Source organism: Sinocyclocheilus rhinocerous, unplaced genomic scaffold, assembly GCF_001515625.1.
Source record: "Sinocyclocheilus rhinocerous isolate Xijiao unplaced genomic scaffold, SAMN03320098_v1.1 scaffold151, whole genome shotgun sequence".
NCBI lineage: Eukaryota > Metazoa > Chordata > Actinopteri > Cypriniformes > Cyprinidae > Sinocyclocheilus > Sinocyclocheilus rhinocerous.
Genome location: NW_015638943.1, coordinates 128308 through 146151, shown reverse-complemented (window position 1 = coordinate 146151; position 17844 = coordinate 128308). Strand labels below are relative to the sequence as shown.

The window sequence follows — 17844 nt, the reverse complement described above, 5'->3', positions numbered from 1 at the left end:
GATTTCTGAAGGATCATGTGACACTTTATACTGGAGTAATGGCTGATGGAAATTCAGCTTTGCATCACAGAAATAAATTATATTTTAAAGGATATTAAAATAGAAACCATTATTTTATATTGTAATAACATTTTGCAAGATTACTGTTTTTTTCTGTATTTTTGATCAAATAAATGCAGCCTTGATGAGACTTCTTTAAAAAACATTACAAGTCTTACTGATCCCAAACTTTTGAACGGTAGTATGAATATATATATATATATATATGTATGTATGTCAAGAAAACACAAAGGCGTTTTTTTAATAACCATTATTGAAAAATAATAGCCATTTTATGAGACCTTATTATCGTTGAAAGTTGAAACTTTGTAAAAGTTTTACAAATCAAAACAAATTTCATAGGGCCCAAATTTGTACTTCTCTAGTTTACACAAGAAACTTGGCATTTTATTAGGGCTGCAACAACTCAAATAAAATCAATTATTATCGCTAATGAAAATAATCGACAACGATTCTCATTATCCATTAGTCGGGTCTGCTCACAGTGCACTATTAATTAAATTACAGCACTGAATTACGCATTTCTATGGAGAAAATGCATCTAAAAACAGTGGAGGAAACAGAATGAGATGCTGCAGGAGAAGTGCGTGAAGCAAGCTGCCCAAAACATGAGAATCTTTATTTTGAGCTTTAAACTAACGTAATGCATTAGCGTAATGTCTTGCTGTCAGACGCGTGTGTGTCCTCCTCAGCGCAAAAACCTTCCGTTTACGGTCACATCCACAGAGATTTAAACTATATTCACTATACACAGTGCTTAACACATTTATGTAAGGTTTTTAACTAATTATGCACGGTTTGTGCCACTGCTGCTCTAAACTAACAGCACTGGTGATTACCAAAATCATTTTCTAGCTTTCTGTATTAGTTAGTCCTCCAATCTGTGTAAGCTCTGTAGTAACAGTAGTAGGCTATTTCTAATGCTATAATATGATTATTGCTGTTATCTATGAAAGAAAGGCAGAAAAAATAGCCAAGCACTTTATAGTGTTTTTCCAGATGTCCAATTATAGTCAGAAAGTACCTAAACAATGCCAGCAAGAATTCAAGCTGTTATGAAAGATTTTTGTTATTATGTGAATAAATACTATTTGTTTCAGTTTGTTATTTGCCCAATAAATGACTATAACATTTTTAGATTTAAACCGTTTTTTGACAGATTCCTAAAATAATTGTGTTTTCTCTTTATTATGACAGGTGGTCTAATAAATTAAGCACTGTATGTTTTCATAGCATGCAGTTGGCATGGTTGTTTGAAGGACATTGGGCAGAATGTGGAATGGTGTGTTTTTTTTTTTTTTTTACAATAAAAACTAAAAAAAAGAAAATTGGGCGCTTTATTATCCGGTTAATCGGGGGGGGAAATAATCGGCCAACTAATCGATTATCAAAATAATCGTTAGTTGCAGCCCTACATTTTACACTTGAAGTGTTGTTGACTCTTGTGATAAATTACTTGCATCTCATTTGCAATTCGCTTCGGATAAAATGTAATGTGGGAAAATAATAAAAAATGCTGCAGCATCTATGTTCATGTATCGTTCTCTGATGAACCTGGCACTGGATATTTTGAATACTTTGTTTAATTCGGATAAAAGCGTCTGCTAAATGCATAAATGCGAAGGTTGTCTAACGAGCTGATGTTTTGTGCTGTAGATGATGGCGTCCTCTAAGATGAAGCTACGTGTGAGGAAGAGAGACAGCGCTGGGAAATCTTCTCAGCGTTTATTGGCCAACGCGTCGCCCGATTCCAAATGCCCCATCTGCCTCGACGGCTTCAATAACGTGGCGTCGCTGGACCGTTGCCTGCACCAGTTCTGTTTCCGCTGCATCCACGAGTGGTCCAAGAACAAAGCCGAGTGTCCGCTCTGTAAGCAGCCCTTCCACTCCATATTCCACTCTGTCAAAGGGGAAAACGACTTTAAGGAGTTCGTGCTGCGTCCGCCGGAGAATGGAGCACCTGCGAACGCCGATCCGCCTGAGCGTGTGCTCCGCCCCCGAGTTCTCCGAGGCCGGGAGAGGCGGAGCCACAGAGCGCAAAACCCCGCCCCTTCCTCCTCCCCTCCGCAAGAGGATGACGTTATGTTCGACGGCCTGACGGACGCAGCGGCGCTCGCAGAGAACCAAGACGTGCAGCAGATGGTGCTGCGATTAACAGCACGCAGACATGGGAGTGGCGAGGGGCGGAGCTTGCGGCGTTTGCGCGACCAAGATGTTGTGGCGTTCCGACGCGCGCTTTATAGGACCGGCGTGCGAGTGCGCAGCTCGAGGGACGCTGGCAGGCAGAGGGACATTTCCGCCGTGTTCTTGAGACAAAATCCCGGCTGTTTGCGACGGCTATTGCCTTGGCTGCAGCGCGAGCTCATGGTGCTATACGGTTCGCACGGCTCGCTGGTGAACATCGTGCAGAACATCATCATCTCACGCATCATGAACTACAACATGGAGGACTCGGCCATCCGGGACGAGCTCCGCCCCTTCCTGCTGGCGCGCACCGACCACTTCCTGCACGAGCTGGTGAGCTTCGCCCGCTCCACCCTCAACATGGAGGTGTACGACCAGCAGGCTGTTTACGACTGTCCCGCTCCCAGCTACGAGGAGGGCAGCAGCTCGGACCTTTCTGTTATCGCCATCTCCGAGGTGAGACTCTCAAACATTACGTTTTGTGAATTAGTTTCTGAGTTTACTTTCCTTCCTGTATGACTTTGTTCTGTTTTGCTAAATGCTTTCATTTTTAGGGTCATTCCATCTCAAGTGGTCCAAAAAGTTAGTAGCTTGGGCATTCTTTTTTATTACCTTGATTAGGGCCCTGTTAACAGGGTTCCTAAGGGGTTTGGAAAAAGTATGGTATTTTTCAGGTCTAGAAGCGTATGGAAAAATGAAAGCAGAGTATGGAAAGATATTTGTGTTTCCAGACTTTTGTCGCTATTTAGTGTTTTAAAATAGAAAATTAAGAATTTAATGAAAATAAATGTATTGTACAAGATGGGAGATTTCATGGCAGCTGTTTAGTGATTCTTTAGTTATTGTCAAATATGCACTTTGCAAAATGCAGGTTATAAGCATTTTGGGTTTCTTCTCACAATATTCTTAGCACCGTATTACATAGCCTCAAGGACCTTTGCAAAAAAAAAAATATATATTACAGACTTTTATCTGCGCACGAAAAACCATTAAACTTAGCATATAGGACAATGCACACTGAGCCACCTATCATGCCATCAGCCCATTTCGCAGTGTGGTTTCTTGGCCTCTACAAAGAATGTGTTAAAGAGACCTAAGGGCTTTTTATTTTAGGGACTCTGTATGTTGTCACGAGAAAATCAATGAAAAAAACCCCCAGAGAAAATTACAAATATTTACAGATGACTGAACTATATACCAAATATAAAGCTGAAAATAATGCTCTATGGACCATTTGCTAAATATTGTATGAAAATCTACTGAGAGGTTTGGAAATTTGAGTTTGGAAAAGTATGGAATTTTGAAATGGAAACATCCATTTATTTAAAGCTTAACAAAAGTTACATTTTTAGGGCCCTATGAAATCCATTTTATTTTTTTCCAACATTCTGTGTTTTGATTTTTATTTATACAGGATTCCATTTTAATGGTTTAATTCAATTTCAATCATCGTAAAGCATGTCTAATCCATTTAATTCATTCATTCATTCATTAAGCAAATTTAAAAAGTAATTCAATAATTACAATTTTTACAATAATGGGGCCCTATGAAATGTTTTGTCTTTTCAAAAATTCTGTGTTGTATGTCGTAGTCAAATGAAGGCATAAAACATTAACAGTTTAAGTAATCCTTTCAAATGTAATCAAATGACAATTTTACCATTCTTTACAAAGTTCTGCAAAACAAAGGTTTGCTGTTAGAATTAAAGCATGGAAGAAATGTTTGTATTTATTCTAATAATAAATCAGCATATTAGAATGATTTCTGAAGATCATGTGACACTGAAGACTGGAGTAATGATGCTGAAAATACAGCTGCGCATCACAGGAATAAATTATATTTTAAAGGATATTAAAATAGAAACCATTATTTTATATTGTAATAACATTTTGCAAGATTACTGTTTTTTTCTGTATTTTTGATCAAATAAATGCAGCCTTGATGAGACTTCTTTAAAAAACATTACAAGTCTTACTGATCCCAAACTTTTGAACGGTAGTATGAATATATATATATATATATGTATGTATGTCAAGAAAACACAAAGGCGTTTTTTTAATAACCATTATTGAAAAATAATAGCCATTTTATGAGACCTTATTATCGTTGAAAGTTGAAACTTTGTAAAAGTTTTACAAATCAAAACAAATTTCATAGGGCCCAAATTTGTACTTCTCTAGTTTACACAAGAAACTTGGCATTTTATTAGGGCTGCAACAACTCAAATAAAATCAATTATTATCGCTAATGAAAATAATCGACAACGATTCTCATTATCCATTAGTCGGGTCTGCCCACAGTGCACTATTAATTAAATTACAGCACTGAATTACGCATTTCTATGGAGAAAATGCATCTAAAAACAGTGGAGGAAACAGAATGAGATGCTGCAGGAGAAGTGCGTGAAGCAAGCTGCCCAAAACATGAGAATCTTTATTTTGAGCTTTAAACTAACGTAATGCATTAGCGTAATGTCTTGCTGTCAGACGCGTGTGTGTCCTCCTCAGCGCAAAAACCTTCCGTTTACGGTCACATCCACAGAGATTTAAACTATATTCACTATACACAGTGCTTAACACATTTATGTAAGGTTTTTAACTAATTATGCACGGTTTGTGCCACTGCTGCTCTAAACTAACAGCACTGGTGATTACCAAAATCATTTTCTAGCTTTCTGTATTAGTTAGTCCTCCAATCTGTGTAAGCTCTGTAGTAACAGTAGTAGGCTATTTCTAATGCTATAATATGATTATTGCTGTTATCTATGAAAGAAAGGCAGAAAAAATAGCCAAGCACTTTATAGTGTTTTTCCAGATGTCCAATTATAGTCAGAAAGTACCTAAACAATGCCAGCAAGAATTTGTTTTGTTTTTACAATAAAAACTAAAAAAAAGAAAATTGGGCGCTTTATTATCCGGTTAATCGGGGGGGGAAATAATCGGCCAACTAATCGATTATCAAAATAATCGTTAGTTGCAGCCCTACATTTTACACTTGAAGTGTTGTTGACTCTTGTGATAAATTACTTGCATCTCATTTGCAATTCGCTTCGGATAAAATGTAATGTGGGAAAATAATAAAAAATGCTGCAGCATCTATGTTCATGTATCGTTCTCTGATGAACCTGGCACTGGATATTTTGAATACTTTGTTTAATTCGGATAAAAGCGTCTGCTAAATGCATAAATGCGAAGGTTGTCTAACGAGCTGATGTTTTGTGCTGTAGATGATGGCGTCCTCTAAGATGAAGCTACGTGTGAGGAAGAGAGACAGCGCTGGGAAATCTTCTCAGCGTTTATTGGCCAACGCGTCGCCCGATTCCAAATGCCCCATCTGCCTCGACGGCTTCAATAACGTGGCGTCGCTGGACCGTTGCCTGCACCAGTTCTGTTTCCGCTGCATCCACGAGTGGTCCAAGAACAAAGCCGAGTGTCCGCTCTGTAAGCAGCCCTTCCACTCCATATTCCACTCTGTCAAAGGGGAAAACGACTTTAAGGAGTTCGTGCTGCGTCCGCCGGAGAATGGAGCACCTGCGAACGCCGATCCGCCTGAGCGTGTGCTCCGCCCCCGAGTTCTCCGAGGCCGGGAGAGGCGGAGCCACAGAGCGCAAAACCCCGCCCCTTCCTCCTCCCCTCCGCAAGAGGATGACGTTATGTTCGACGGCCTGACGGACGCAGCGGCGCTCGCAGAGAACCAAGACGTGCAGCAGATGGTGCTGCGATTAACAGCACGCAGACATGGGAGTGGCGAGGGGCGGAGCTTGCGGCGTTTGCGCGACCAAGATGTTGTGGCGTTCCGACGCGCGCTTTATAGGACCGGCGTGCGAGTGCGCAGCTCGAGGGACGCTGGCAGGCAGAGGGACATTTCCGCCGTGTTCTTGAGACAAAATCCCGGCTGTTTGCGACGGCTATTGCCTTGGCTGCAGCGCGAGCTCATGGTGCTATACGGTTCGCACGGCTCGCTGGTGAACATCGTGCAGAACATCATCATCTCACGCATCATGAACTACAACATGGAGGACTCGGCCATCCGGGACGAGCTCCGCCCCTTCCTGCTGGCGCGCACCGACCACTTCCTGCACGAGCTGGTGAGCTTCGCCCGCTCCACCCTCAACATGGAGGTGTACGACCAGCAGGCTGTTTACGACTGTCCCGCTCCCAGCTACGAGGAGGGCAGCAGCTCGGACCTTTCTGTTATCGCCATCTCCGAGGTGAGACTCTCAAACATTACGTTTTGTGAATTAGTTTCTGAGTTTACTTTCCTTCCTGTATGACTTTGTTCTGTTTTGCTAAATGCTTTCATTTTTAGGGTCATTCCATCTCAAGTGGTCCAAAAAGTTAGTAGCTTGGGCATTCTTTTTTATTACCTTGATTAGGGCCCTGTTAACAGGGTTCCTAAGGGGTTTGGAAAAAGTATGGTATTTTTCAGGTCTAGAAGCGTATGGAAAAATGAAAGCAGAGTATGGAAAGATATTTGTGTTTCCAGACTTTTGTCGCTATTTAGTGTTTTAAAATAGAAAATTAAGAATTTAATGAAAATAAATGTATTGTACAAGATGGGAGATTTCATGGCAGCTGTTTAGTGATTCTTTAGTTATTGTCAAATATGCACTTTGCAAAATGCAGGTTATAAGCATTTTGGGTTTCTTCTCACAATATTCTTAGCCCCGTATTACATAGCCTCAAGGACCTTTGCAAAAAAAAAAATATATATTACAGACTTTTATCTGCGCACGAAAAACCATTAAACTTAGCATATAGGACAATGCACACTGAGCCACCTATCATGCCATCAGCCCATTTCGCAGTGTGGTTTCTTGGCCTCTACAAAGAATGTGTTAAAGAGACCTAAGGGCTTTTTATTTTAGGGACTCTGTATGTTGTCACGAGAAAATCAATGAAAAAAACCCCCAGAGAAAATTACAAATATTTACAGATGACTGAACTATATACCAAATATAAAGCTGAAAATAATGCTCTATGGACCATTTGCTAAATATTGTATGAAAATCTACTGAGAGGTTTGGAAATTTGAGTTTGGAAAAGTATGGAATTTTGAAATGGAAACATCCATTTATTTAAAGCTTAACAAAAGTTACATTTTTAGGGCCCTATGAAATCCATTTTATTTTTTTCCAACATTCTGTGTTTTGATTTTTATTTATACAGGATTCCATTTTAATGGTTTAATTCAATTTCAATCATCGTAAAGCATGTCTAATCCATTTAATTCATTCATTCATTCATTAAGCAAATTTAAAAAGTAATTCAATAATTACAATTTTTACAATAATGGGGCCCTATGAAATGTTTTGTCTTTTCAAAAATTCTGTGTTGTATGTCGTAGTCAAATGAAGGCATAAAACATTAACAGTTTAAGTAATCCTTTCAAATGTAATCAAATGACAATTTTACCATTCTTTACAAAGTTCTGCAAAACAAAGGTTTGCTGTTAGAATTAAAGCATGGAAGAAATGTTTGTATTTTATTTGGTTTGGCCACAATGGCCATTTTTGTGTCATGGCCCACAATAAATTTTGGGTTGCACAGACATTTACAAAAACCTCAACATCTTACCTCAAGATGGCCCTAAAGCCCCCAAAACAAAAACTGATAAAAAAATAAATAAAAAAATAGCCAAGCAACCTCCTTTGGACCATTTGAGATGGATTGACCCTGAAAGCAGCAACCAGAGGGTGTCAAGCTCCCAAAAAAATTTTTTAAACAATTTCCTATTCCTTTTTCACCATTTTTACTCCTCCACGGTGAGAAGTAATGCACAAAAGGGTGTCCACCAAATACATAAATCTAAATATTGTTTAGTATGTCTATAAATCTCTTAAAATCTTATTAATTAATGATAACTTTGTGTGAGGAACAGTACATCATTTAAGTTGTTATTCTACTGAAACCGTCCCCTGTTAAGTGTGGTGACACTGTTTCTGTTTATTGTAAGCAGATCATGTCAGAGCACTGCAGGGGGATGTAATCTGTTTCTGGTTCAGTTTATCCAAGTCTTCATTGTTGTCTTTTCTCACAGGATGACGACGATAATGACAGTGAGGACAATGTCACAGAGAATCCCTCTGCTGTCCAGGAACGCCTTGCATCTGTTGCCACAGCAAGTGGAGCGGAAAGTTTGCCAAGTCAGTCAGCGTGGGATGATGAGACGCCTGGTCCCTCCTATTCAACCCTCCTCCCCTCTTCCAGCCAATCATATGGTGAGGGGGCGGAGCCAAGTGCAAGCACAACCCCTCCCCTCAGCGCCCTGGATATGACTGACCCTGTGACGAGTGGCAGAGTGTCAGCCGGACCGGGTGAAGATAACGAAGAGGAAGAGTGCCTGATTGTGGGATACGTGAAACCAATGGCCGAACGGACTCCAGAACTTGTTCAGCTCTCTTCAGACTCGTCTGAAGAGGAGCAAGAGCCAGCCACCACTGAGACAATGGCCTCAGTAATGAAATCAGAGGCATCCCAAGTGCAGCTCCCATTACAGTCACACATGATCCCAATTAGCCCTAGTTCCTCCCCAGGCCCTGCTCCCTTGTGCAGTCCACAGCATTTACACTCGGATGGAGTCGGGTCACACAGCAGAGAACAAGAGGCCGACTACTTGTCCTTCCGTGGTCACCAGTCCAAAGATGGTTCACGGTCACATTCACGGCAGAGTCGAGGTGACTCCAGGTGCAGAGGTCACAAGAGGCACAGAAGTCATCGGCGCTCTGGCAGCAAAGAGAAGGATAAGAGTTTAGAACAATCTCGGCACGTCAAGACCCCGGATTGCTCACCAAGCCAAACACAGAGCTGGACACAAAGCCCAGCAGTGTCCGTTTGGAGCGGTAGCCCTGCCTCTAAGTCACACAGTAGCGACTGCTCTCCTTCTCGAAATAAGAGCGGAGAGCATTCGCGCCATGCGAGAGAGAGATTCTCACATTCTCCTGCCAACTCCAGGAGGAGGAGAACCAAGGAAAGTAGGTCACCCGACTTGGACTCGTTCCTTGGTTCCCACCATCCCTGTGAGGCAAAGCGTTGTCGTAAACGGCGCAAGCGGTCGGTCAGCAGCAGCGGCGCTGATTCACACTCCGAAAAATCCTGCCTGGACAAACCCAGTGGCAAACGCAAGTACAAAACCCGGCACTTGGAGCGAGCAGCCCAGCGGCAGCACAAGGAAGGAACCGCAAGCAAGGAAAAGCGGCACCGAGAGCGGCGACGAAGCAGGGAACGATCTCCAAGTGTGGAGATCATCTACGAACAAAGGCCGCCTGACCCGTACTGGGTCCAGCGGAGGAAGAGGAGGCACCGGAAGCGAAGGAGGGAACTGCGTTCTCCCACTGTGATCACGATCGATAGCGACAGCGACCGTACCATCGACTGTCTGGACCGCGTCATGGATGTTATAGACCAAACCGCTGCTGATGTCGAGCAGAGGGATGAGACTCCTAAGCAAGATTCCATCCAGAACGCAAGTTGTACCTTGGACTCTTCAAATTCTCTATCCGAGCCTTCGAGTCCCATGGGCCGCAGTGACCCAATTACTGAACGCACACTAAACCTGGACGACTGTGTGGTGGATGTAGTCGACCACAGTAGTTCCGACTGCTCCAGAAATATGGGTGCCAGTAACCACCAAGAGTTTATACCCAACCCTTTCCCAGTGGATTCGATAATAATGGCCCCACCCTCGGACGTGAGGCTGCTGGAAACCATACTGCAAGATCTTGTGGATTTCCTACCGGGGGCAGAGCGGGAAATGGGGCCGAGTTCTCCCGGCCAACAGGAACCCGCTTCTAGCCAACAAAAATACCAATCAGAGATTGGGAGGAGATGCCGAAAACGTAGAGAATGAGAACACCGTTGGCAATGGACCGCAAGAGTCGATGACCAACACTGCTAGCTAAAACAAAAACAGACTTTTTTACAGACACATGCTTGTCTGATGCTTATCTGAATCTCCTCTAGACGTTTTATAAACTCATTTAAAGTTTGAATTCCTGCTGGAAATGGATGCTTAAACGTTTGGAGAACTCTTTTATTTTTTTTGCCATTGTCAACATCATTATGATTGTTCATGTTGTATTTATAGTTATGGTGATCCTCTTCCTCGAATCTGGTGCTGATTCTCTGTGCCACAACCCAACTACGATCATGCCTGGATGGCAACCCTTGTTCCCCTAACCTTATCTCTAGTAGCAGCAAATACATAGGGGTTACCATCTAGGCTAGTGGTTCTCAGCTTGTTTGCTTCAAGACTCAGATTTTGTTTGACAAGACGCAGGGCCTTTGACAAACCGAACAAAAAAATATGGTAAACTTTATTTTGCTATCCTACACTCTTAGAAAAAAATGTGCAAAACTTGTACCTCTAAGGTGCTTTTGCACCGGAGGAACCTTTTCATAGTTCCTAGAACTATTGGTGGAAGTTCCTGCTTTTTGGCGTGTTCGCACTGCAGGAACTAGAACCGTATTTAGTTCTAGGAACTCCATTTGGGGGAACTAATTTAGCTCCTACTTCAGAGTGGGGGCTAAAACAGTTCTATAGGAACTACCAGTGACATAAGTGTACGCTGTTTGGCCAAACGCATACGAAACATTGGCTACCCGGCATTTTTAAAAAGCCATGTAAAAATATTTACTCCACGAACATGGAAAATAGTGATAATGGCATTTACCTGTTGCCTGCACCCTTGTGTTCTTTTCTCAGCCTCGATGATATGTAACCCTGCAAGTTGTCATAGGAGATTTAGTCCGATTTTCATGCTCTTTCAATCGCATAAATTGTGCATTTACATTCCATCTCTGTTATCACGAATCTCACGACACGCAACAAAAACAGCTCCGATCACGACGTTCTCCATTCACCGGTTGTTGATATTTATAAATGCCGCGAATTAAGACGTCGCTGTCGGCCGCTTCAGAGTTCCTGCTGGTGGTTCGAATGCAACCAGAAAACGGCCCGAGGGAGAAATTGATTCTCTAGGAACCACCCTGCTGGCTAGTTCCTATAACTAAAGCCTGGAATACACTACACAATTTTTGCCCTGATTTTCCACCGATTTACAGTCTGGAGAAGTTGACGCTAATTGCCGAAAGTCAGAGCCAGTCTGCAGATTTGAGTTGACAGATTACATAGAAAATCGCGTAGTGTGTGATGGTCACAGACTCCGATTTTTTAGCTTCAAACTTTGATTCCATCCAGTCGGAGGATATCAAACATATTTGATATTTTCAGCCGATTTTAGAATGCATATAGTTTTCATTTGTCAAGTGTGTCCTAGCAACAAGGCGCATGTTTCTGCATGAGCTTGTTGTGATGGGAACAACTTTAAAGTCTGGTAGTGTGTGATCCTCAGTTGTGTAGTGTATGATGGCCAGTTTTCCTTTGTCACTATTTACAAAGTCGGTAAGTGTATGATGCCTAGTGTTTTAAAAATCTGTTCAGATTTTAAAAGTCGTGTAGTGTATTCCAGGCTTAAGTTCCTAGAACTACGCAGTGCGAAAGCACCTTTAGATGTACAACAGATTGTCACTGGGACAGCGCGTTGGAAAGGAGAAAACGGCACGGTTAGCGTTTTCCATCCGTTTTTAGGTGCAACATGTGAACGGCCCCTAAGGGTACATATTGCTACTTAAGGCACAAATATGCACCTTTTAGGGTTGGACAAGATACAAAGTTGTACCCTAACGGCGCATATTACCGTACTACTTAATGTACTAATATGCACGAGTTAGGGTTGGATAAGGTACAGCGTTGTGCCTTAAGGGCTTATATTGCTACTTAAGGTACCTTATGCACCTTTTAGGGTTGGATAAGGTACAACGTTGTACCTTAAGGTACATATTAGTAATTAAGGTGCTAATATGCATCTTTTAGGGTTAAATAAAGTACAGAGTTGTCCTTTTAAGGTTATTGCCCCAGTGACATGTTGTTTTACCTTTTAAAGGTACATTTTTCACATTTTCTGACAGTGTACATGATTATATGGTTAGTTGCATTTTGTTATTTGCGTTTAGCGTAGTTTTTTCTGCTTCTGTCCACAATCTTGTCAAAGCATACCTGTGATCCTGATTCACGACCCACTGGCTGAGAACCACTGATCATTCATTATTCAGTCCCGCTGAACCTGGAGAATTGTGTCTTTGTTAAACTCAGGGAACAGGTGACGTGCACCTCCATGCCTCCGTTACGCAGTATGTGTGTATGTGCTGGTGTATGCGGGACTATGGTGACACCCTGGAGATATAGTTCACTGATCATGTCTACTGAACACACATCAAGCCTTCTTTACAACAGCTGTCTGTCATGTCAGCCAACAATCAATAAATGCATTTAATAGATGTACAATCTTGTGTCTAAAAGTGTTTTTCTTTATGAACCGCAGCATTAGTTCGTCACCTTTGTGAGCTGAGACCCTTCTAACCAGTTGAGGTTTGATAAAACAGTGTGATAAATCCTGTGTCTTCCAGGTAATGGTATAGTCCCCTACATTACTAGACTTTGCAGCCGGTTTGTATTAAGTTGCTGTCGCTCCCGTTGTGTAAAGTCGCCAACTTTCATTAGGTTCTCGGGGAACACAAAAGCATTGAATTCTAGTTTTTAATTAAATACGTTACACAACTCTTCCACAAAATTTGCATTCGTTCTCAAAATGTTTTCACATTTCTGTCGATTTGTGCTACCCTGTCAGATTTTGCCATTCTCCAATTAAAACAATAGGTAGTACAATTCGACAACCTGTCAAATAGCCTAATGGTTTATTAACGTCTACACCAACACCAACCCTAAACCTACCCCTTACAGTAATTACAGTAATTATGTGTTATTCAGGGTTGTGGCTAGAAGGCATTCAGCTATGGCCGGAAACCAACAATAAATTAATTTTTCTACCTATTAGATTGTGTTTTATTAACGTCTACACCTACCCCTTACAGTAATGCAAATACAGTAATTATTGTTGTTGACACAATATTGACGTGGGCGCATGCGCAGTAAACCCTGGTAGGACAATCTGAATGGTAAAATAAAATGTCAGGACACTGGCTAATATGGCTACTGCATTCCTAAGCTCAACAGAATCGTGTGTGATTGGTTATAATGAGCAACGCTGTAAAAACGCGTAAAAATTAAAAATGATGGAACATAAGCAGGTGTCAAAATTTAATACAGCATTCGAAACTTCATTTTAAGTTTTAAAGTTTTATTGAAAAACCAGGGGACCCCCCCCCCCAAGTATATTTTTTGGGTGTTATGGGGGGGGGTCCCTTAATGCTTATGGGAGGTCCGGGACCCCCCCCCAGCTCCAGAGATGTACGAGCTGGAAAAGGAGAATTTGCGGCGCTTTAGTGATTATATAACGAAGTTTTTACGACCATCACTCATCAAGAACTTCATGACGACATACCTGGATGAAGGTGAGAGTTAATGAATAAACACCGACACAACTTAAGCAGCCAATCAGCTTCATAAAGTCTGTAGCAAACCTGCTTGTTATCTTTGTCAAAACATCCTTCAGTTTGTTGTCCGATTAGAGTCTTATTGAATATTGCGTGATCTGTATCAGAAGTGTATTTGTGTTGTGTTGGTTAATGTCTGTGACTGGACAGATGAATGAATGAAACCTCCTGGAAACACTTTTAGTTCCTACAGGATTGTTTCATCTTATTGGAGATCATGAAAGTCTTATTGAGAATTATGTGATATGAAGAGAGCATACTGTATGCTAATAAATATGTAAAGGCTTTAAGATAGGTGGTTTCGGTCTTTTAGATGTCATTGGCACATAAATATGATCATCCTCATGCTGTATATTTGTTATGTTTGTATAAAAATTCGATTTATACAGTGAAAAAATAGAATGTGTAAAATATTATTTGGAATATATTTAGTTTCTGTTCATTTATAAGTCGCTTTAGATAAAAGCTTCTGATTTGAATAAATGTAAATAAATGTTTGTTACATAGTTTTTTTTCTACTCCTTTGTTACTGTAATGTTAGATTGAGCAACTGACAGATTGATTTTTTAAATTATTTTTTATAAATTTAATTTTACTATTTATTCATTCTGCTCCAGTACTGTACTGTTAGATTTATTTAAATATTTAATAAAAAAATTTAATTTTATTATTTATTCATTTTGTACTCTATAGTACTGTACTGTTTTTTAAATTTAGTTTAATTTATTTATTTTGACATTTTCACACAGTTTTTCAAGTCCATTTGAATAAAAATCTGTGAAATGTAATGTATTAAAGTTAATACAACTATTTTTTTAAATATGATATGACTGTATAACATACACAAATTCAATTCAAAATCTGTTTAAAATCTAAAAATGTTACAAATCTATTGTTTGGTTTGGTAATGTTAAAATAGAAAATAGTTTGACAAGGGTGTTAATGTACTGTAAGGCCCCAGAACTCTATAAAATAAACATTGAATTGTGCCATAAGACTTCTTGTTTTTTGCAACCTGTTTCCAGGTATGAGCTCTATTCTATTCCATTCCATTCCATTCCACTCTAACTCTTACTTTACTATACTCTTACTCTACTCTTACTCCACTCTTACTCTACTCTACTCTTACTCTACTATACTCTTACTCCACTCTACTCTACTCCACTCCGCTCTTACTCAACTCTTACTCTACTCTTACTCCACTCCACTCTACTCTTGCTCTACTCTACTCTTACTCCACTCTTACTATACTCTTACTCTACTCTACTCTTACTCCACTCCTACTCTACTCTTACTCCACTCTACTCTTGCTCTACTCTACTCTTACTCCACTCCACTCTTACTATACTCTTACTCTACTCTACTCTTACTCCACTCCTACTCTACTCTTACTCCACTCTACTCTACTATACTCTTACTCCACTCTTACGCTACTCTACTCTTACTCTACTATACTCTTACTCTACTCTTACTCCACTCTTACTCTACTCTTACTCTACTCTACTCTACTCTTACTCTACTCTACTCTACTCCACTCTACTCCGCTCTTACTCCACTCTTACTCTACTCTTACTCTACTCTACTCTACTCTCTACTCTACTCTACTCTACTCTTCTCTACTCTATTGTCTCTGTGCACAGAGATGGTGGAGAGTATTCTCTCTACAGAGATGAGGTCTGTGACCACAGCTGCCCAGATGCTGCTGGACCGAATGTGTTATTTAGAGGAAGTGGGCTGGTTTCAGGCCTTTCTGGACATCCTGCTCTCCTCAGGTGAGCTCAGTAACCTCTGCTTCTCATTTTGAGCCACCATATGCTCATGAACATAGATGCAAACTCCTTACCTTTCAGTGACACCTCACTTTTTTTTAGATCAAAACAGGTCACCTATGAGATTTGCTTAGATCCAATGAGAAAGTGTTTTACAAGAGTACTTGTGATCTTACAAGGGTAAATGAAGAACTGTTGTTTCAATACGTTTTGTATAGTATTTATTTTCTTTACTCTTTACTTCAAAAACTATGTCTAAAAAGGGTAATATTTTATGTATTTGAGGTCTGAGATGTGGGAACGACGAAGAGAGAGAGAGAGGGCAAACATTTTGCGTTTTAGGTCAGCATTGCTGTCTAATCAGCCAATATTGTATTAAATAGCCTGCATAGCACTTCATCTTTTATAACATGGGATTTTGACTAAATATATTCAATCTTGATTTTTGTAAAAATGTTGCATCAAGATGTTAATATTTTTTGTGAAAAATAACTGTTTGGACATATAAGGTAATAATTTATAAAATACCTTAAAGTAACTACTTTTAAGGCATAGTACCTAAAAGCGACCAATATTTATGTAAGATTCTTCTTGTGGCATGTAAAAAGACTATAACTAGGAACTGGCTTAAAGACATCACTTTGAATTGTAAACAGTGGTTTGAGATTATTAAAGAAATCTTGGTGATGGAATTCCGTATGGATCATACCCCCGATCCGCTCAATGTTCACACCTTTTTTCCCCCTTACCTGTTTGCATCTCTGCATGATTGTCTCCAGATCGTAGGAGTGTGTGTGCTGATGTGCTGTAGAGTACACCGGACTGCACCGCGCCATTAAAGAGTGGAGCTTCCAGGAGTTAGAGGAGCTGAGCAAACACAGGAGACTTCTCGAGAGGATCGAACCCTCAATCACCAAACACATGAAGCCCAGCGAGCTGCTCGCGCACATGAGCGGCTGTCTGAAGCCCAGAGAGTGTGAGGAGATCCAGGCGGTGAGTCTCCTCTCTAACATACTCTACAGAAGCGCACAGACTCCTGATGTATGCAAATGCAATTTTTTTTAAATCCAATCAACAACCGATGGATAAAAGCATTTATGTATTTGTCCATTTATTAGCTTTAACGTCTGTTACACTCATGTGCATCACAGTATGAAAGTAAAGATCAGTCTAAAGATTCGGTTATGAATGTTTGATTAAGAATTTACAAAAATTTGAATGAAAACGAGGCATGCATGCATGAAACAGCACCTCATGACATCCACTCAACTTTCATTTAGGATGTGGAAAAACTACTGTGGCTTTGGCCATCAGTGAATATCACCTGAAGCAGTCTCCCGAAAGAGCAAAGATCGTGTTTTTGGCAACCACGGTCGATGTCTACGAACAGCAGTACAAACTTTTCAAGGAGCACTTTTCCAGCAAGGATCCCAACCCCCACGGTCACACACACACTCACTCACACACACACACACACACACACACACACACACACACACACACACTCACACAGGTTTGTTTTTGTGAAAAGTGGGGACATCCCATAGGCGTAATGGTTTTTATACTGTACAGACCGTATATTCTATTGCCCTACACCAACCCTACCCCTAAACCTACCCCTCACAGGAAACTTTGTGCTATTTCAGATTTTCAATACACTCCATTCTGTGTGATTTATATGCGTTTTGAAAAGTGGGGACATGGGGTAATGTCCTGAAAAGTCACCTTCTCCTTGTAATACCTATGTCATACCCTTGTCATTATACAACCATAGGTGTAATGGTTTTTATACTGTACAAACTGTTTGTGCTATTGCCCTACACCAACCCTAGCCCTAAACCTACCCCTTACAGGAAACTTTGTGCTATTTCAGATTTTCAATACACTCCAATCTGTGGGATTTATAAGCGTTTTGAAAAGTGGGGACATGGGGTAATGTCCTGAAAAGTCACCTTCTCCTTGTAATACCTATGTCATACCCTTGTCATTATACAAATTTATGTCCTCATTTGTCACAAAAACGCGCACACACAGACAGACAGACACACACACTCACACTCACACGCACACACAGACAGACAGACGCACACACATACACACAGACAGAAGTAATGATGCTGAAAATTCAGCTTTGATCACAGAAATAAATTACAGTTTAACAGATATTCACATAGAAAACAGCTGTTTTACATTATAATAATATTTCAGAATTTTTACAGTATTGATCTAATAAATGCAGCCAGAACAGACTTCTTTCAGAAACATTAAACCGTTTGAATTATTCCAGATGTGTGTGTGTAGATGTCGGTCCTCCTGTCTGAAGTGTGTGTGTGTGTTGTGATCTGCAGGGTGACGGGGATGTGCGGTGATATGAATA

The 17844-nt window shown here is 40.6% G+C and overlaps 2 protein-coding genes and 1 pseudogene across 3 annotated transcripts in view; 2 read left to right on the top strand and 1 right to left on the bottom strand.

The window, feature by feature from the left end:
* Nucleotides 1-10659, top strand: part of LOC107750189 (E3 ubiquitin-protein ligase Topors-like) — a 12059-nt gene extending 1400 nt beyond the window's left edge. The window contains exons 2-3 of one of the 2 annotated variants that reach the window (XM_016565469.1): nucleotides 1717-2700; nucleotides 8285-10659. In XM_016565469.1, the coding sequence (XP_016420955.1) occupies nucleotides 1717-2700; nucleotides 8285-10093 (2793 nt within the window). In that variant the 3' untranslated portion in view covers nucleotides 10094-10659. Of the gene's footprint in view, nucleotides 1-1716; nucleotides 2701-5474; nucleotides 6456-8284 lie in introns of those variants that run through there. The other variant, XM_016565470.1, reaches the window with a different exon arrangement.
* The window catches only part of LOC107750190 (CXXC-type zinc finger protein 4), an 18074-nt gene continuing 10817 nt past the window's right edge, over nucleotides 10588-17844 (bottom strand). Inside the window, exon 3 of the mRNA XM_016565472.1 lies at nucleotides 10588-10600. The gene's annotated coding sequence lies outside the window, so the exon portion shown is untranslated. The remainder of the gene's footprint in view (nucleotides 10601-17844) is intronic.
* The window catches only part of LOC107750195 (probable ATP-dependent RNA helicase DDX58), a 7405-nt pseudogene continuing 3111 nt past the window's right edge, over nucleotides 13551-17844 (top strand).